Here is a 21,953-nt window from a genome sequence, read left to right on the forward strand (position 1 = left end):
ATGTTCGTGTGTATTATCTATGTATGTGTGTACGTGTGTAGTATGTAGTACGTGTGTATTATCTATGTATGTGTGTACGTGTGTAGTATGTAGTACGTGTGTATTATCTATGTACGTGTGTATTATCTATGTATGTGTGTACGTGTGTAGTATGTAGTACGTGTGTATTATCTATGTATGTGTGTACGTGTGTAGTATGTAGTACGTGTGTATTATCTATGTATGTGTGTACGTATGTAGTATGTAGTATGTGTGTATGTACGTGTGTATTATCTATGTATGTGTGTACGTGTGTAGTATGTGTGTATGTACGTGTGTATTATCTATGTATGTGTGTACGTGTGTAGTATGTGTGTATGTACGTGTGTATTATCTATGTATGTGTGTATGTTCGTGTGTATTATCTATGTATGTGTGTACGTGTGTAGTATGTACGTGTGTATTATCTATGTATGTGTGTACGTATGTAGTATGTAGTATGTGTGTATGTACGTGTGTATTATCTATGCATGTATGTAGTATGTAGTATGTAGTATGTGTGTATGTACGTGTGTATTATCTATGTATGTGTGTACGTGTGTAGTATGTAGTATGTGTGTATTATCTATGTATGTGTGTACGTATGTAGTATGTAGTATGTGTGTATGTACGTGTGTATTATCTATGTATGTGTGTACGTGTGTAGTATGTAGTATGTGTGTATGTTCGTGTGTATTATCTATGTATGTGTGTACGTATGTAGTATGTGTGTATGTACGTGTGTATTATCTATGTATGTGTGTACGTGTGTAGTATGTAGTATGTGTGTATGTACGTGTGTATTATCTATGTATGTGTGTACGTGTGTAGTATGTAGTACGTGTGTATTATCTATGTATGTGTGTACGTGTGTAGTATGTAGTATGTGTGTATGTTCGTGTGTATTATCTATGTATGTGTGTACGTGTGTAGTATGTAGTATGTGTGTATGTTCGTGTGTATTATCTATGTATATGTGTGTACGTATGTAGTATGTGTGTATGTACGTGTGTATTATCTATGTATGTGTGTACGTGTGTAGTATGTAGTATGTGTGTATGTTCGTGTGTATTATCTATGTATGTGTACGTGTGTAGTATGTAGTATGTGTGTATGTACGTGTGTATTATCTATGTATGTGTGTAGTATGTAGTATGTGTGTATGTACGTGTGTATTATCTATGTATGTGTGTACGTATGAAGTATGTGTGTATGTACGTGTGTATTATCTATGTATGTGTGTACGTGTGTAGTATGTAGTATGTGTGTATGTACGTGTGTATTATCTATGTATGTGTGTACGTATGTAGTATGTGTGTATGTTCGTGTGTATTATCTATGTATGTGTGTACGTATGTAGTATGTGTGTATGTTCGTGTGTATTATCTATGTATGTGTGTACGTATGTAGTATGTAGTATGTGTGTATGTACGTGTGTAGTATGTAGTATGTGTGTATGTTCGTGTGTATTATCTATGTATGTGTGTACGTATGTAGTATGTAGTATGTGTGTATGTACGTGTGTATTATCTATGTATGTGTGTACGTGTGTAGTATGTAGTATGTGTGTATGTACGTGTGTATTATCTATGTATGTGTGTACGTGTGTAGTATGTAGTATGTGTGTATGTACGTGTGTATTATCTATGTATGTGTGTACGTATGTAGTATGTAGTATGTGTGTATGTACGTGTGTATTATCTATGTATGTGTGTACGTGTGTAGTATGTATGTACGTGTGTATTATCTATGTATGTAGTATGTAGTATGTGTGTATGTACGTGTGTATTATCTATGTATGTGTGTAGTATGTATGTGTGTATGTACGTGTGTATTATCTATGTGTGTACGTGTGTAGTATGTACGTGTGTATTATCTATGTGTGTACGTGTGTAGTATGTACGTGTATTATCTATGTGTGTGTGTACGTGTGTATTATGTATGTGTGTTCGTGTGTAGTATGTACGTGTGTATTATCTATGGATGTATGTACGTGTGTAGTATGTACGTGTGTAGTATGTATGTACGTGTGTATTGTGTGTAGTACGTGTGTATTATGTATGTGTGTACGTGTGTATTATGTATGTGTGTGTACGTGTGTAGTATGTATGTGTGTGTACATGTGTATTATGTATGTGTAGTATGTATGTGTGTGTACGTGTGTAGTATGTGTGTATTATGTATGTGTGTACGTGTGTATTATGTATGTGTGTACGTGTGTATTATGTATGTGTGTTCGTGTGTAGTATGTATATGTGTATGTACGTGTGTATTATCTATGGATGTATGTACGTGTGTAGTATGTATGTGTGTGTACGTGTGTAGTATGTATGTACGTGTGTATTGTGTGTAGTACGTGTGTATTATGTATGTGTGTACATGTGTATTATGTGTGTACGTGTGTAGTATGTTTGTGTGTGTACGTGTGTAGTATGTATGTACGTGTGTATTGTGTGTAGTACGTGTGTATTATGTATGTGTGTACGTGTGTATTATGAATGTATGTATGTACATGTGTATTATGCATGTACTAGAGATACCCGTACACATGCACGGGATAGCAGTACAACATAGCTGGTAGCAGATGACAGACCGTACACGGGGAATGACAAAAATATGCATTGTGCAAAATGCAAGTGGTATATGGAACGCCAAGACTTCCCAAACATTGTCGGCATGTCTGCTAAGTGCCGCAGCAATTTCATAGAGATCGTGTGACGGAGAGCTGAGTTTTTAGTGTGCAAGCTTGGTATTATAAATAGGGATGTATGTATGTGTGTATTATGTATATATGTATGTACGTGTGTAGTATGGATGTATGTGTGTACATGTGTGTTATATGTGTATGTACGTGTGTAGTATGTATGTGTGTATTATGTATGTATGTGTGTAGTATGTATGTACATGTGTTATGTATGTATGTATGTGTGTACACTGTATATGTGCATGTACGTGTGTAGTATGTACGTGTGTATTATGTATGTATGTGTGTACATGTGTATTATGTATGTGTGTATTATGTATGTGTATATGTATGTACATCTGAAAATCATACAAAAAAACAGGGCTGGCCTGATCTCCATCACATTTTGCATACGTGATGGTAACACTCTGGGTCAGGTCATGGGCACAAATTAAAAAAAAATCCCCTCCCCCATGCGAGGGGGTGGGGCAGACGAGTTGCCAATGGTCCTGGAGAGAGCTGGTGTTGTTAGTCCACTTAAAACTACTCGGATGATAATTGATACAAAGGTATGAGACTCTTTGTCCACCTTTCACAACGTCAAAGGTCAGAGAGAGAACCTTGACACAAATTATGTATAAAACAGATATTAAGACACGGTGTATAAATACTGTATATTTAAACCTGATTTTGAATATGAACAAATACCCGTGGTACAACATCCGCAAAGTGGCTCAACTATTCCGAAAATGTGCCATGTCTAACATTTCCCTTCCATGTGGAACATGCATAATGATACAACTCTTGAATTTTCAGCATTTATCTAAAGGATTACATCATCCCTGGTGATTCCAAGAACATTAATTCAAACTCAAACACTTGTTCCCTTCATGTGTGGATTTGGATAACACCTTATAGTAACTCACCTGAGTCCTCCATGGTCTCACAGAGCTGTCAAATGAGCTCAAGGCATCACTGGAAAGTTTACCGTGATAGAAAATGGGGCTTCTTCTTTTACAGTGCTAAATGCACTGCCTTTGTTCTTATCAGTGAACAACATGGCATGAGGTTTCCTGCAATATCCGGAAGAAATGCTTATTCTCTTATATCTGTAAAACCTAATATAGTTGAAAATCCCCATATTCCATCATCGAAATGGAAATGCCATTTGTAAAGTTAACTCTTTATTGAGATTTTAAAAAAATACTTCAAAGTGCTAATGTTACAATTATTGAAGATAGTTCTGAATCTCATGTGACAATCTGTGACAATATTTTGGTGCTGCCGAAGAACTTTATTGACATAGGATATGCTCAGTGCTTTGCCATTGCATTCCCAGTAATAGGCTTCTTTTTCGTGTGCAGTCTGTGGCTGCTGGCTGCTGGCTGCATCATTGGTTGAAGGCACAGCTATGCCACTGATGCAATACCCCTATTACCAGTACACTGGTACTCATTTCACCAACCTCAGAAGGACAACAAACTGAGTCAACCCCATCTGGTGTTAATTCCACAGCCAACAGGGCCTTGAACCCAGGCCCCTAAGATCCCAAGCCAGCAACAGGGGCTTGAACTCAGGCCCCTTAGATCCCAAGCCAGCCACCATAACCCCTGAAGATCCCAAGCCAACCAACATAACCACTAAGCCAACACCAGGCTTCCCAGTGGTAGGGCAGGAATTTGGAATTTCACTTGCAGGAGGAGGAGGAGATTGGGACCAGACTCTGTGCAGAGCATTGGTGCTGCCGAGGCAGTCTCCTTGGCTCTTGGGCACAATCCTGGATGGGTTGCCACTCCGACACAGTATACCAGCATGCTGGCACTCATTTTGCCGACCTCGGAAGGATGACAGGCCGAGTTAACCCCACCTGGTATTAATTCAACAGCTGAGCGGGATTTGAACTCAGGATCCTAGGATCCAAAGCCCACCACCCGAACCATTCAGCCAACACCAGGCTTCCCAGTGTTAGTTAGGGCAGGAATTTGGAATTTCACTGGGGCGGTGGCGATAATTTACCTTCTCTTCCCAAAGGACACCGTGGGATCTTTAACGGCCACCAACTAATGCCGGCAGATGGGACACCCAATTTAACATCCATCGGAGGGAGGGCACACACATTGATGAATCGCGCTGACTGAGAAACACGGTGACATGTTATAGTTGGACCGGGATTCAAACCTTGGCCAAAACAGCTTAGAGGCAAGAGGGCGTACCTCTCAGACTGAGGCCATCCTGCATTGAAGACAGTGTTGTGCAATGAAAAGGAAACCTTGGAGGCCAGTGCTAAAGAAAAACAAAGTTTTATTTTTATTCATATTTAATCCAAAAGCAAAACGTTTTGGTTTTTTGGGGATAACCCCATCACACCACATACCTCTCAATATAATGGAGTCAATGCATATATATATATATATATATATATATATATATATATATATATATATATATTATATAAAGCTCATTCTAATCACTGACTCACTGACCGATTGATATTAAACATCGTTACCTTCCAGGTGACGTAGAAAGCTGAAATTTTGCATGCCAATGGACATGTAAGCTGATACACCAGAAGAAAATCACAAAACCGTTGGAAAGCCTCTGGAAATGAAAATACAAATGAACTAGAAGGGCACTCGGTAGAGTGCATACCACAGCCACGCAATGCTTGATCCATGAGAACATATCGGGCCCAATACATTTTTGAAATATCATGCTCGACATCGTTTTTGGCCCCATCTCTCAATGATGAAGAATCACTTAAAAAAATAAATAACCCACCGATCCAGATTCGGGTTCAGATCTTTCTTCCAAATCCGTCCACAACTTTTGAGATATCGTGCTCTATATTAGTTTAGCCCTATCTCTCAATGGTGAAGAATCACTGAAAAAATTATCAGATCCAGATTCGGATCTTCACAAAAATCGAATCAATTCTTCCGAGTCACACACTCAACATGTCCACCAAGTTTTGTCTGAATCCGTCCAAAACTTTTTGAGATATCGTGCTATATATTACTTTAGCCCCATCTCTCAATGGTGAAGAATCACTTAAGAAATGATCGGATCCAGATTCGGATCTTCACAAAAATCGAATCAATTCTTCCGAGTCACACACTCAACATGTCCACCAAGTTTTGTCTGAATCCGTCCAAAACTTTTTGAGATATCGTGCTATATATTACTTTAGCCCCATCTCTCAATGGTGAAGAATCACTTAAGAAATGATCGGATCCAGATTCGGATCTTCACAAAAATTGAATCAATTCTTTCTTGTCACACACCCAACATGTCCACCAAGTCCACCATCTGCAACTTTTTGAGACATCGTGCTATATATCGTTTTTGGCCCCATCTCTCAATGGTGAAGAATCACTTAAAAAATTAGAGTAGCCGGATACGGATCCAGATCTTCACCAAAAATCTCATCAGTTCGTCCTTGTCACACACCCAACCTGTCCACAAAATTTCATCCGGATCCATCCACAACTTTTTGAGATATCCTGGACTCAAACAGACATACAGAAAGAGGTGAAAACATAACCTCTTTCACCTTCGGTGGTGGAGGCAGTGAAAATAAATACATTAAAAAACTAAATGCAGGTGAGTGACCCGAGTCAATGGGGGAAGCACAGTAATTTTGTGTGTCGATGGACATCGAAGTCGATACACCAGGAATAATCACAGAACCATCGGAAAGCATCCGGAAATGAAAATATAAATAAATGAAAAAAAAATCAAATGTAGGGAAAGCAACCCGAGACAATGGGGAAGCAGGTTCATTATTGCTTACACATTGTGTAAAAGTGTGTGTGTGTGTGTGTGTGTGTGTGTGTGTGTGTGTGTGTGTGTGTGTGTGTGTGTGTGTGTGTGTGTGTGTGTACATATATATATATATATATATATATATATATATATATATATATATATATATATATATATAATTGTGATAAAATCTTCAAAATTGATCACTTGGCATTGTACATCATAAAAACTTTAGCGTGATTTCGGAAGGCGAAATATGGTTATCGTTTGTCCCAAAAATCATTTTCAGGTGTGCAGTGTGTCCCAGAAAAAAAATCATCATGAGATGTAAATGTATAAATGTTTTTGCATTTTATAGCACAAACACACGACAGTGTTGTCCAGAAAGGCCAAATTTGATTATAGTACATTCCAAAAATAATTATTACGCCCCGCTGGACGTAGCCCGAAACAGGGGCTTATGGATTGGGTCCCATCCGTCCATGCATCCGTTCGTCCGCAGCCATATCTCGGACATGTATGGACTGATTTTGTACAAACTTGGCCCAAGGACAATATATGACGGTATACATAAGCACGTCATTTTATTTCACGATTCGATCAAAGATGGCCGACTGGCGACCAGATGGGTTGTAAAAACCTGATGTTGAACACGTCCTCAAACATTTCACGGGCATGCATATACCGATCTTGTACAAACTTGGCATACAGATAAAGAATGATGGCTTACATATGCACGTCATTGCTTTTCGAGATCAGATGCAAAATGGCCGACTGGCGGCCATTTTGTTACTTAAATACTGTATGTCTCCAACGATTTCTTGGACATGCATGGTCCGATTTTGTTCAAACTTGGCACAAGCACAGTACACGATGGCATACATGTGCTCCTCACTTTATTTTGTGATCTGATCAAAGATGGCCGACTGGTACACTGGCAGCCATTTTAGTTGTAAAAAAAAACCCCGGTATTGAACACGTCCTCAACCATTTCTTGGAGATGCATTCACCAATCTTGTTCTATTTTTTCATACCTATACCATGATACATCTTTCATGAAAATTAAAAAATATATATTCTGATTACTCCTTTCAATCTCACCGCAACCACTGTTAAGTACAGTTTACAAAAACTGATCAGACAGCATTTTCAACTGAATGATAATTTTTTTATTATACACTCTACAGTTATAAAACTCTACAGTTATAAAACACTCTACAGTTATAAAAATGTATTTTCTACAAAAATAAATATTATTAAATGTTATACTGTTTGTGTAATTCAGTATGTCTCCCCCAAAATATATGAACGATGAATCCCTTCTGTGCGAAATTTGCATTCCCAATGAAAAACATGATACATGTCACATGACCAACTATCTTACACAACAAAGCTACATGACCCATATCATTAATATTCATGACCAGATAACCCAATCCTCCATGTCACATGACCACTCAAGTCAGTTGCTCATACACAGAAATCTTGTAACTATGGGCTAGCCCTTTAATTCTGGAGAGCAAAATTACTAAAACCATTGGGGCCTTGACATTTTGTTTCTTTCTTCTTGTCCAGGTGTATATTGTGCCCCTGAAAACAAATCACTTTGTGGAACTATCACCACTTTAAACTGCCCACCTGGGCTAAGATGGGGCAGGAGTGCCGATGCTCGTAGTTTTAATTGATCACATTTTTTGGCTGTCTATGCATGTTTTTCATTGTACGCAGTTCAGCTCACCTGTTTTTCATTGGACGCGGAAATACTGACTGTACCAGAACCTCCTGCTTAAAAAAAAATGTAACATTTGTCACTGCAGTAGGATAGTAGTCAACCCCCAGAAATGGATTTTGGTTATAAACGGGGTATATGAAAAATAAAACAAACAATCAAAGCAGTGATGGTGAAATCAGCGAAAAGTTAAAGTCACCCATGGGACTACAGCAAGGGACCATATGTACATCTGCAAAGGATTTTTTGTTTTTAATACATGGTCTAGGATCGTGTAAGAGCTCAGATTCAGAACAGAACAGGGCATACCAAAACAAAGGGAACAAACAGCAGGAGAAAGGGGAAACGCCAATAGAGGGGTGGTGGGAGAAGTTAGACGGAGACGGACAATACTCTGTATTTGGAGACAATATATGGGCCGATGGGCGTCATTTCGAGACTATACTTGCTGCTTTCCAAGATAAACCTGTAATTTTTTCAGCACAAACGAAATGACTTTGAAAGAAGGGCAAGTAACAATGTTTGCCCGTGCAACAGTACCGGGAAATCATATCGTGCCAGCCTCACACTATTTGGGAAGAACTTACCCTGCCTGCAGATAAATGTTTTGTATGCAGCCTATAAGCTGCTGGTTGAATCATTTTCTGGAAGCGCAGCTGGTCGCTGATGCAGTGCCCCTCTCACCAGTAAGCTGGTACCCTATTTTGTTGACCTCGGAAGGATGACAGGGTTCTCTCAGTCAACTCACTCGGTGTTATTTCAATGGCACGAAAGGGACTCAAACTCAAGACCCTAAGTAAGATCTTAAGCCAGCCACCTTAACCGTTAACCCATCACCAGTCTTTGCAGCTTAATAACTCGTGCTCATATACGCTTGGAGAGAATATGGTAGATGGCAAAGCAGTTAGATTGTGTGCCTCTTTCAAATGACACTGTGTCACGCAGATTTCAAGGTATGCTTACTAATGTTAAAAACATTCTTGTGAAGTGTGTGAACTTGTGAAACAAATCTTGGATACATCAGGTATGAGTAGGAAGGGAAAGTACTGGACGATATTTTGTTTTGTCATTAATTGCCAAGAGGAACAACTGCAGAACATTTTTTTGCAATTATTAGATGAGTTTGTGAAGGAACACGGTATTGATTAGCAACGTTGCGTTGGAGTATGTACTGATGGTGCACCAGCAATGAGGGAAGATATAGTGGGGGTAATGACTCGTGTCCACGAAGTGGCACCTATTGCCGCATGGGTGCACTGCAGCATTCACTGAGAAGCACTAGCTGCCAAGAAATGCCAGTGGAAATGAAGGGTGTTTTGGACTCTGCTGTGAAAACTGTTAATTTCATAAAAGCTAGACCTGTTGACTCACCTGGATGCGCGAGACAAAATCAATGCAACAATCAAAGAACTTGACTTGTTTTCTCATCGCTTAAAAAAGGATGACTTCAGTGAGTTCTCAACATTGGAAGGTTTTCTGTCTGAAAATGAATTGGTTCTTGACAAAAAAAAAAGAGAGAAGAGATATCGAAGAACATCTATTTGCTCTCAAGAAGCAATTTGAAGATTACTTTCCAGGAAAAGCCGAACCAAACAACTGGATATGCAATCCTTTGGGGATTTAAATCAGTGAGGTGCCCTCTGGTTTCTCCAATGAGGCACAAGAGTGCTTGTTGGCACTTTATTGTGACAAAACATTGAGGTCAGAATTTAAAAGACATTCCATCATTGAGTTTTGGATTCAAAGAACTGGAGAATACCGAGAATTTGCAGACAAACTGTAGTTTCTGGTGCTATTTGATACTTTATACGTGTGCGAGACAGGATTTTCATCACTTACTGGCCCCAAGTTCAAATATAGAAGTAGGATGAATGCTGAACCTGACCTAAGGGCTAAGGCTAAAGCTGACAAACATTACACCCAACTTCCCAGAACTTTGCTCAAAAAAACATGCTTTGATTTGTTAAACAAAAAAAGTTTGTAAAGTGGTCCACGGCAAAAAGAAGTTTCAGAACGTCTGCTCTAGATCCTCCACTCAAGAATTGAACAATGTGTACATGAACTCATCACTCCACAAAACTTATTTCAACATTGAGGCCTGAGTAATAAAATATGACTTGTTGCACCATTCCATGTCGCACCATATACATTGCTCAAACTAATGAAAGTCTTGTTCAGCTGCTTTTCCAAAGTATAATCCAAGGAATCTATGGCTCAATGAACTGCACTTGTGCTTGCCAAACTTCTGAATTGACTCTACAAGCACTTTTGTCACTTCAGGGATTGTCACTTCAAGCACCTGTCACAATGAAAAAGTCACATCTGCTGTCTAACAATACATTATTATATGAGTTCCCTTACAAGGAACTTCAATGCATGAGAAGGCGATGAGGCTCATCATGCCTATGTAATGGTTGCCAACTATCCCACTTCCTTTTGTATCCATCTTGTCCATTAGTGAAAATAAGTCAATGGCCAGTTCAGGCTAAAAATAGGTGAGCCTGACCAAGTTTAAAAAGGGCTTCAAAGGCACCCCTTTGCCAAATTAACACAATAGACCAAAGTCGATACCTGCTTTAGTTTGTATGAACTGTGGCAAAGTATTTTTGTGCCAAGTCTTGTCTGGATTCATCATCATTATGGAGCATGCCCTATACAGAGCATCAGTGCTGCCAAAGGGGTGTCATGGCTAGGGTTACAATGGTAGATGGGTCACCACTCTGACCCAGTTGTCTGGATTGGTTTAAAAAATAAATGTTTGGCAGGCCAGAAACCTTAATTATACATCTGAATTAGACCTTATGTATCCAAATTAGAATTGGACCCCCCTGTGATACCTAACTAAACCCACTAAATGAATCTGTCCAATTCCTGTAAATTTGTACGGGGTGAAGAAAAACATCTGGTAAATTGTTGTCTGGATTGGTTTTAATAGAGAGGCTTGGATTCGATATTTTGTTTCTTCTGGAGAATAAGAGTTAGGAAGGAATTTAAGCGATTTTCCAAAAAAAAATTGACCGTCGGCCATTTTGACACACTCTCGGTCAAGTGATCGGCATGACCGGTGCAATTTAATATCCCTACCCTGGCCTAATGTTGTAACCTAAATTTGGTAGCATTCTGACTGGTGGGTCAGGAGAAGATTTTTGAAGAAATTTACTAAGTCGGCCATTTTGACCGACTTAAAGTCATGCGACCAGAACGAGCTTTGCAATTCCTGTTACCAGTCAGGAGAGGAACGTTGCTGCAAAATTTCAGCCGGATCGGCCCAGCGGTTTGGCCAGAGAAGTTGAAAAAGGAGACGGACGGACGGCGCATTATGACAATACGTTATCTTGAATGTAAATTCCAGATAAGCTAAAAACAACACCTATGTAAAATACCCCCAGTGATTGAGGCCATTTCTGGTGCCAAATCCTCGCCTGGGCTGGGCCACAGCCATGGTAAGCGTCCGTGCGCCAATGGGAGTGCAGGGAAACGCCAATAGCCCCACTGTTCTGCCTCCCAAACTCCACCCCCACTGGAGGATTATATAAGAGAGGCAGATGCCAGACAGCATGCAGTTTATCCAATTAGCAATTACACAAACAAACCTCTTTCATTCATGATTAGGACTATCTTCTTACACGTTCTGTGCTCACATACCGTCCATACGTCATCTTATATTGCAGGAGCTTGACTTTCAAAACACTTCATAAGTCTTATGAGATCAACAGGTGGAGTGTATTCCATTAGCAAGCAACTTGCTGTCGCTTTCCAACCCAACCCTTGCGCATCAACTGCTTTGCAAGTGCTTGCCTAGACTTGGCAAATGGAGGAAGCGATTAAGAGAGGTGTTTCGTTATGTTCGCAGAAATGGCCACCATAGCTCATAGTTTGATTCAAAATGACTAACAAGTTTCACATTTATTGTTACATCTGATACCTAAATTTATGTGTTGTAACATATGATTTTCTGGGGGGGGGGGGGAGACGTCCTACTTGGGTGGTGGCCCAATTGTTGGTGCGTGGTCTTGGAAATTGTATCTGTGGAAGTTGGCTGGCCATACAAGCTTTGAATAAATGGTGACAGAACTTCATTGAGACTCCTTATTTACTGAGCACACAACTATTTAGGGGCTGAAATGGGAACCCCCCTCTTCTCCCCCCTCTTCTTCCCCCCCCCATGTTCTCCCCCCCCTCTTCTCCCCCCTCCCCCCATAATCAGCAAGATCTGGATTGTTATGTTGCAATGTTTTGCGATTTTTGAGCCTGCTGGGCAGAACATGAAAACCACACCGTCGCCATTGTGAGTGCTATCTGTGAGCCACACCGGCAGGACATCTCCTGGTGGCAACAGTTCCTCTGCCGTTTTTGGCAGGTCACCTCAGGCCAATGTATGCTTTATGAAGTCAGCTGAAGCATCAGCACCTGATCCTTATATTCAGCTGACCATTGGGGAAAAGATCGTGTCTGCACTCATTGACTCTGGATTGTGCATATCCTTAATCAGCCCAGAAATGACCACACTTGGGCCTGGATTTTGAGTAGGATGATGAGATTTTGATGGTTGATGGCATAAAATATAAAAAACATAAAAGACAATTCATTTCAATGAAAGAGAAAGCAGTCACCCTTGATTCAAATACAGCTGTTAAAATCAATGATGAATCAGTCCAGGTTGATCCACAGCTGCTATTTCAGAGAATTCGATTAATAGCTACGGTTGGATCACAGGAAGACCCCACATCTGAAATGTGCACTCATCCACCAGCACTCTTTGATTGCTCAGCTCTTCTATAGCAGCCAAATACAGCAGCACTTGGTGATGCACTTTAGAAACTTGTCCAGAACCATAACGAATAATCAGATCCAACTGGTGATGTCCAGTATGTGCTTGATGGAGGTGATCTCCTACACCATTCACTGTGACTGCATGGGTACACGTTTGAAAGTGTTTGCAACATGTACGTAGATGATGTTACCAGCAAATATGGAACAACCATAAATTGTCTTTGATGGATATGAAAGTGGTCCAACTGTCAAAGATGCCACACATCAGAGTCGTGAACATGAATCAGGACCAACTGTCATGCTTACTCCTCAAACAGTCGTCTTGGTAAAGGAAAAGGATATTTCTCGGGAACAATGCAAATAAGCAGAGATTGATCTCAATCCTCAGTGCCTCACTGGAGAAAGCTGGTTGTTCAATTATTAAGGCAAAGGGAGATGCTGATGCTTTGATTGTCCAAAAAGTAGTTGAATCTGCTAAGTCAATGGACACTATCTTTGTCAGAGATGATACGGACTTATTGGTATTACTCATCTACCATGTGGACATGCGGCCAGCCATGAGGTATATATATATATATATCACCAGAGCTGAAGAAAAACGATCAGAAAATACGAGAATGGAATATCAAAAACGACAAATGACAGCCTAGGTTCACATGTTTGTTCAAATTTGTTGTTTGTGCATGCCATACTTGGCTGCGATACAACCTCCAGGGTATATGGGATTGGAAAATCTGTTGCACTTACCAAAATACAGCACAGTGCCTACTTCTCAAAAATTATTGAGGTGTTCATACAAGTCACTGCCACTAAAGATGACATCGCCAAAGCTGGGGAGATGTCTCTTGTGTGTCTTTACAAGAGTAGCAAGGATGAAGGTCTTGAGGCATCATTACACCACAAACGTTTTTGATAAAAAGTTGCAAAAAAAATACTAAGTAGGCTGAGGCAAACAGATTGCCTCCAAAGTCTGCTGTTGCGCATCAATCTGAGAGCATATTATCAGGTTCAGGAGTGGATGAGGAAAGCTAGACATCTGCGGCTCAATGAATGGGGGATGGAAAAACATTGAAGGTCATCTAATGCCAGGGAAAACAGACGTGTCGCAAGGACCAAAATAACTACTTTGGTTGTTCAGATGTTACGACATGGTTCAATGCACCTCTAAGAAACATGGCTTGGACTGCACATATATGTGTGGCGAATGCAAAGAACTCAGTTGTATAAATGCCCCAAAACCACAGGAGGATTATGAATTTAAAGAGTTATGTATGAGGGACTACTGGCATCTTGAATCCATATTAATTTATAAAGTGTAGGTGTGCTTGTTCAATAATTGTTGTGTAGCTCATATGATCTGGATTTCGACATTTCCAGGAACAGATTTACCACAAAAAGCTGACTGGTGATTTGCCGATTTCACATTATAGATTTCCACCAGAAATGTGTTAATTGTCTCTCCTGACCCTGAGAACATAGGCATAGCCATCTATTTTAGCAAGTTGGGGAACTTAGTTTTAGAATTATGTGGAAATATGTTTTTTGGTAAGCGTGGACAGTAATTTGCATATTTCACGTTATGTAATGCACTGATAACATCAAAAACTAGAAGGACACTTGGTAGAGTGCATGCCTCCACCCGTAATGCCTGATCCACGAGAACATATGGGGCCCAATACACTTTTGAAATATCATGCTGTACAGTACTATATTGTTTTTGGCCTCATCTCTCAATGGTAAAGAATCACTTTTAAAATTCTAGTTGTCGGATCCGGATCCGGATCCGCATCTTCACCAAAATCTAATCAGTTCACCCTTGTCACACAACGAACATGTCCACAAAATTTCGTCCGGATCCTTCCTCAGCTTTTTGAGATATCCTGCACACTGACAGACAGACAGACAGACAGACAAACAGACAGACAGAAAGGGGTGAAAACATAACCTCCTTCACCTTCGGTGGCAGAGGTAAAACTGTTGATTGTTTTCCTCGACCGTGAAAAACATGGTAATATATATAGCCACTTTTTGGCCATGTTTGGATGCTTAGTTACAGACTTACTTCAAAATACATGCCATGAGAATGTGCAGGTGTGGCAAATCTGCACTGAAATAGCCAGTCATTAATCTCACCGCCGGGGCTGATGTACAGGGCGAATCCGCATTGAAGAAGTCTGCAGCTGGCATCACCATGAGAGCTCACCCAGACCTGGCATGGGGCTTATTGGTTGATCTTGCGTGCGGTTCTGTTAACAGTTGCTTGGAAAGAGAGGGAGCAATTTTGAGATCAGTTGGCGACGCAGCTTACGCAGAGGTACAGTTGACGAGTAAGCCGATGCAGAGAGGGACATTTGGGAAGCATCTGCTTTTGAGAGAGACGTAGAAGCTGAGAGAGGATAATAACACTGGAGGAGAGCGCCTGAGATTGGCGGGAAGAGTCACTGAGTGTGTCAAAACTGTGGACATAATATATTTCCCTAAAGCAATGAGGGTTCGGGGTCTTTTGGGTCCTCAGAGACTTTTGGTTCTTCAGGGTCTTTTGTGTCTCTTTTACAGTCTGTCTCTCCATCACTGTCTTGATCCACCTGACCAGTCCTTTTCCACAAGTGTTAAACATTCGTGAATATTTGATAACACTCTCTCTGATATCCACAATCATCAAGAGTTCCTTTGGTGTATTATTGCATATATAATGAAGCCTTTTTATGAGGATCATCATTCACTTGTCTTTTGTGTGCAACATCCTTGATATTTGACAAGCTGGATGCTTTCAAAGGGTCTGACAAGTTTATCTGATTTGTTTCTGTCATTGTGTGTTTTGCATATTCTCTCTTTAATCTGTGAGCTTGGCTTCCTTGTGTGATTTGTTTCCTTTGAGTGGAACTTCATTTCCTTCAAATCAACAGGGTGTTCATCTGACATGTTGATTCAGAACTTGAGAAGATAAGAAGAAAATGTGTGAATTACATAAATACTGTTGCGTTCGCGGGGTCGGCCGTTAACACAGTTGTCCGCGAGTGCTGGACTCGATGGTCCGTAGGTTTAACCGAGCAATTTGGAGGCTTTCATAATTATTGACTTTTCTGCTTGTCAAGTGACTCGCTCCATGTGCCGTGATTATTCTAATAACTGTGGGGTGCGCTGGCAATGAAGGACACGGAGACCCACGTTCTCTTACAAATACCAATGATATTAAAGGCAAATATGGGAAAAGCACATATCAGTAAAAATGGTACAGTAAAGTAAAAGGAACAACAATAACAATATCATGCAACATGGTAGTTCTCCATATAGAGGAATGACATGAAAAAACAAGCTCAAATGTGATGTATCAGGTTTGCGATAAATTAATTATCTGTGCTAATGCCCGGCTTGATTCCCGCAAACAAAATTCAAACAGCTTGCCTAGTTTCGGAGATAATGGTGTTCACAACCCCACCCCCATAGGCGATTTCATGACGTCAATTTTTTTTTCTAGGAAGAATTTCCAAAATCGGAGAAGGTTACTGCCTGCGCGTGGGCTTTCTGCATATACCTGGCAAGTTTCACGAAGATCCGATGAAAACTCTGGGTTGTGAAACAAAAAATGACCAAAAATAGGAATGATGTCATAAAAATTGATATGACGTCATAGTGATGTATCATATGTGCGGTAATTCATCTCTGCTAATGCCCTGTTCGATTCCCGCAAACAGAATTCAAAAAGCTTGCCTAGTTTCGGAGATAATTTTTTAGGCGATTTCCATTAGCGGAGATATTTTGACGTCATAACTTTTTTTCTAGGAGGAATTTTCAAAATCGGAGATGGTTACTGTCTGTGCAGGGTATTTCTACATGTATATGCCAAGTTTCAGGAAGATTCGATGAAAACTGTAGGCTGTGAAACAAAAAAGTTCACAAGAACAACAATGTGAGTAAGACTTAGAGATCCTCCACGAGGATCTAAAAATGGCCGCCCATTCAAATGTGTACACAATGATAGGCTTATAAACTCCTCCAGAGTGAAGTCTTACCTTTTATTCTCGAGCATTTTCTGACTTACAAGACTTAAAAAGACACCAGAATACATCGCTAAAGTACCACATCGGGAGATCGCTAAAACATCACTTTGTACTTCTGCTTCTTCTCATCTAAAAACAACGTAAAACTGTAGCCCAACCAACTTCAACAACTGTTGAAGCCATGATGGTGATTCCAACACAATGAAGTTACGTTGCCCATGGGCTAGTGCACGCAACCCGAAATTTATAAATATAAAACATTAATCGTTTTATTCGGAAAAGAAATAAAATGTAAATGCGGACTCAACCAAACCAGCCCAGGATCATGAAAGGGGAGGGGGGGGGGTGAAATGGACACTGGACAGAACCATTCCAAAAGCGATACATATCCAAACCATCCTCCACATCAAATGAAACAAGTATTAAAACAAATCAATGACATAGATGGATTTAAACTATACCAAAATAACAAAATATATATTTTTAAACGATAATCGTATCATTTTGTATAGGCCGTAAGCCAGATCATGGACTGAACCAAAAGCCAGGGAGAGGAAGGCGCAGAATGTACCGTTAGCCAAGTTTAATAACATATATGGATTTAATTCGTACCAAAATAACAAAACATATGAAACATGAAGCATCGTATTGTTCAAAAAAAATTGCACAAACAAGAAAAACAAAACCAAAAAAAACCCCAGTAAAATCAGAGGGATGAAATCTAAAAAAACAACCAAAGAAGGTAGGAATGACATCACATTACGAGGTCACAATACGATACCACAATTATACATGAGTAGTGGCACCTATGGTGAAAAATTAGTGTCAATGGGATAAGCGGTGACAGAGAAAACAGAGAAAATTAGTATGGACGGATGTACAGATGGACGGACAACCCAAAAGAAAATATAATGCCTCTGGCGACTTCGTCCATGGAGGCATAAAAAATATAGGACCACGCGTCCTGAAGCTCATCTGGATCAGGAGCAACAGTAACTCAAACCCCCTGCAGACCCCGTTAAACCCTGATTTTTTGAAATGCCGTGAACAAACTTTCGTGCATCATGGGTGATGAAGGTTGTGGTCAAGTTTCATTGAAATTGTGTGTGTACTTTTGGAGAAGAGAGCAAATACCTATTTTGGTGGGTTTAAACCCCCGCAGATCCCCCAAGAACCTGATCTCTTTATGCCGTGAACAAACGTTGGTCCATCACGGGTGATGAAGGTTCTGGTCAAGTTTCATCCAAATTGTGTGTATAGTTGGGAGAAGAGAGCAAATACCTATTTTGGTGGGTTTAAACCCCCGCAGATCCCCCAAGAACCTGATCTCTTTATGCCGTGAACAAACGTTGGTCCATCACGGGTGATGAAGGTTCTGGTCAAGTTTCATCCAAATTGTGTGTATAGTTGGGAGAAGAGAGCAAATACCTATAATGGGGGTTACCCCCCCTCACCCCCATAGACACCTTTATTGAGCACAGATTTTGATGCGGTCAATATACTTTCATGCATCATGGGTGATAAAGGTTGTGATCAAGTTTCATCAAAATTGTGTGTGTAGTTTCGGAGAAGAGAGCAAATACCTACTTTGGGGGGGGGGGGGTCAAAAACACTCTTGTAGTTCCCTGAGAACAGATTTTGATGTGGTCATTATGCCTTTGTTAGGCATCAGATATGAAGCTTGTGGCCAAGTTTAATCAAAATCCTGTGTTTTATTCAAGCGATAATGACTGTAGTGTTTAAGGACTGACTGACTCACTCACTCACCTCCAGACACCGCTCAATCGCATGAGCTCACCAGACTAAAGTCCAGGTGAGCTAAAAATCGGGGCACCACCACTGGGTGCTCACCTAGTAGAATAATGATACTGAGGCAGAAGTCAATGTGGGATGGACACAGCAAAATGTACCAATGAACCAATGTTCTCGCAAATAACAATTTTGGGAAGCAACCTCCCCCTCCCCCTCGGACAACCCTTTAAACCCCAATTTTTTTTGAATGTCGTGAACAAACTTTTGTACAACACGGGTGATGAAGGTTGATGTTGATCACAGTTGATATACCAAAGTTTGTTCACGCCTTTAAACTAATTGGGGTCTAAGGGGGCCTATGGGGGGGGGCTTGCCCCCCAAAATAGATATTTGCTTTCTTCTCAGAAACTACACACACAATTCCGATGAAACCTGACTCCAACCTTAATTACTTGTGATGTACAATAGTTTGTTCATGACATTAGAAAAATCGGGGTCGAAGGGATTCTACAGAGTGGTTGCCCCCCCAAAATAGATGTTTGCTTTCTTCTCAGAAACGACACACACAATTCTGATGAAACTTGACTCCAACCTTCATCACCTGTGATGAACTAAAGTTTGTTCACGACATTAAGAAATTTGGGTCTCAGGGGTTCTCCGGAGTAGTTGTCCCCGAAAATATGTATTTGCTTTCTTCTCCGAAAGCACACACACAATTTCGGTGAAATTTGGCCGCAACCTTTATCACCCGTGATGTACCAAAGGTTGTTCGCGGCATTAAAAAAAAAATCAGTAGGTAATTACTTTCTTCTCCGATACATATTTAGTGGGTTATCCATGCTTCCCAGTGGCTCCCTGGTTATCTTATTTAGCCGCTACCAGGCGAGTGCCCAGGGGTATTGCCCCCATTGTTTTTTTTTTAGCCGTGAACAATCTTTGGTGCAAACCGGGTGATGAAGATTGTGGTCAAGTTTCATCGAAATCGTGTGTGTAGTTTCCGAGAAGAAGTTGCAAGTGTTTGTGGACGGACAGACAGATGATGCGCCATCCGATAAGCTTCCCGAAATTATGTTCCAGGTGAGCTGACAAGCATCATTATTTTATATTTCAGGGCATATTCCCATTTATTTTGTGTTACTTGTAAAATATGAGTTCTTTCTTGATTGAGAATGACATTCTATATTTTACTAACTGACATATGTATGTTGGGTGACGTAGAATGTTGAAAGGCTACAAATTATATAGAAATTGACATTTTCGCCAGACAAGGGACACCTGCAATATGAAAGTCTGTAATATGAAAAAGCACACCGAGAAAAATGGCAAACAAGTAAATTTCAAATGGTAATTAAAAGGACCCATACTTCACAAAAAACATGGTATGCAAAATTTCCTAGAAGGAGGTGGGGGGGGGGTGGAGAGGGAGGGTTACAGTGGTCCATGGATTACGTTAGAGACGTCTGGTGGCTACACTTGAGTAAGGTTATCGAGCTGCTTCATAATTAACCTTGCTCATGCAAAGGCCATTCAAAAGCATGCTGCAGGTTATACAGGTTTATGAATTACTACAGGTAAAACATACGCTGGTCGGAGAACACAGAAATTTCACCTTTAAAGGAAACAGTCGTTGATACAAAGTTGGTTATACAGTGCAGGAAAGTCTCATTAAAAGGAAGTCTTTTGGAAGAATTTCTCTAAAGTATTGGCAAAGAACAAAAAAAAGATTTCAAAAAACGAATTATTCAATTAATACTTTGTATTTATTTTCGAGAAATTTGCCTGAAAGACCATTTTTCTCAAGGAGACGACAGCATTATGGAGAGAGTGTTTGGATTTTTAAATATTTTTAATTTCAATATTTCTTTGGATCCATTAATTACCAGAGACCGAAAGTATAATGCGTCAGTATTTAAAGAGATTTTAACATATGTGCCTGAAGTGTGAAGCAGATAGATACGGAGTTTGATCAAAAGCTGGGGAAACAAGATTGGAACCAATACAGCATTGTTATGCAATGAGCATATTCCGCAGACACCCACGATGCTTCTGTATTACTGTTATCCTGTTCAAAGATGATAACATGATGTGTTTATGAGTGCATTCATTACTATTCATGAAACTACAGCTTCTAGGACCCCACTTGCATTTTAAATATTTTTCACTCATTATTGCTAAGGAAAGTTGGTTGGCAGGACAAGCTCAGGGAGCATGATGCCCACTTTGGAACTGTGTCACATCGCCGGCATCACGGACAAGTTCCAAATTCCTGGTGGAACGTGCAGACATGTATCGTCGATGGCAAAGGCCACACCTCGGTAATGATTCAGCTCGCAAGCCGAATGTATCATTGAATATCAGTCCAATGTGCATTTGCTAAATAAATAATTGTTTAGGGAAGTAATTTGAAGCAGCAAAGCACAAATGCCAACCAAAACTGGTATGATAAAAAAGTGACAACAATCTGGAACTGTAAGATAAAAACATTTAAATATATATATATATTTTACTGGAATCACAGACTTCTGCGAACGACTGCAATATCCCGACTCCCCGTCGTTCCGTCCACTTTGGAATCCCTGTGAAATCAAAAGGAAGACATCAGACCATGTTTACCTGTTTCTGATTGGAATGTAATTTTTGTTCCAAGACTTGTCTGGACAGGTCAAATAAATAAAAAAGGAAAAAAGAAAGGTTTGGCAGATGGCAACCCAAAAACCTTACTTTATTGACAATACTTTATTGCCTGGATTGGTTGAAATATAGAAACATGGCAAGCCAAAAATCTAAGTTTTGCGACCATTTTAAAACTTTGACCCCCTATAAAAAACGACATAAAGATGCCAGGCTCAATGTCTACTTGTCTTGTTCTGAACAAACTACCTCTTACCTTTGTGCTAAGGTATTTTTGTGTCCATTATCATCTGGATTGGTTTAAATGAAAATGTTTGGCAGCATCGAAACCCTAATTTCGTAAACTTTGACCTTTTTTGGAATACAGAGTTAAGGCTCGTGGAAGAGCTAAAATACAGAACAGGATCAGGACGCAACGGAACAAAAGGAATAATAGACAGAGGGGGTGGGACACAACAGTGGAGATGAGGGACAAAATGGAAGGAGACTTGGGCAAACAAGGGATGTTGGGAGGAATGAGGGGTCGGGTACACAAGATGAATACACAAGCAAACTCTCAGGAAGGAAGATCTATAAATTTGGAAGGAGGTGAGCTTTGGGGAAT

General features: G+C 40.1%; 1 protein-coding gene across 1 annotated transcript in view; it reads right to left on the bottom strand.

Moving 5' to 3' along the window:
* Positions 1-3,780, bottom strand: part of LOC147008455 (phosphoinositide 3-kinase adapter protein 1-like) — a 128,160-nt gene extending 124,380 nt beyond the window's left edge. The window contains exon 1 of the mRNA XM_085864011.1: positions 3,628-3,780. Coding sequence (XP_085720137.1) covers positions 3,628-3,640 — 13 coding nt within the window. The 5' untranslated portion in view covers positions 3,641-3,780. The remainder of the gene's footprint in view (positions 1-3,627) is intronic.
* Positions 3,781-21,953: the final 18,173 nt, after the last annotated feature.

Source organism: Eptatretus burgeri, chromosome 18 (assembly GCF_056783735.1).
Source record: "Eptatretus burgeri isolate ZD-2024b chromosome 18, Ebu_testis_v1, whole genome shotgun sequence".
In the NCBI taxonomy this organism is placed as follows: Eukaryota; Metazoa; Chordata; class Myxini; order Myxiniformes; family Myxinidae; genus Eptatretus; species Eptatretus burgeri.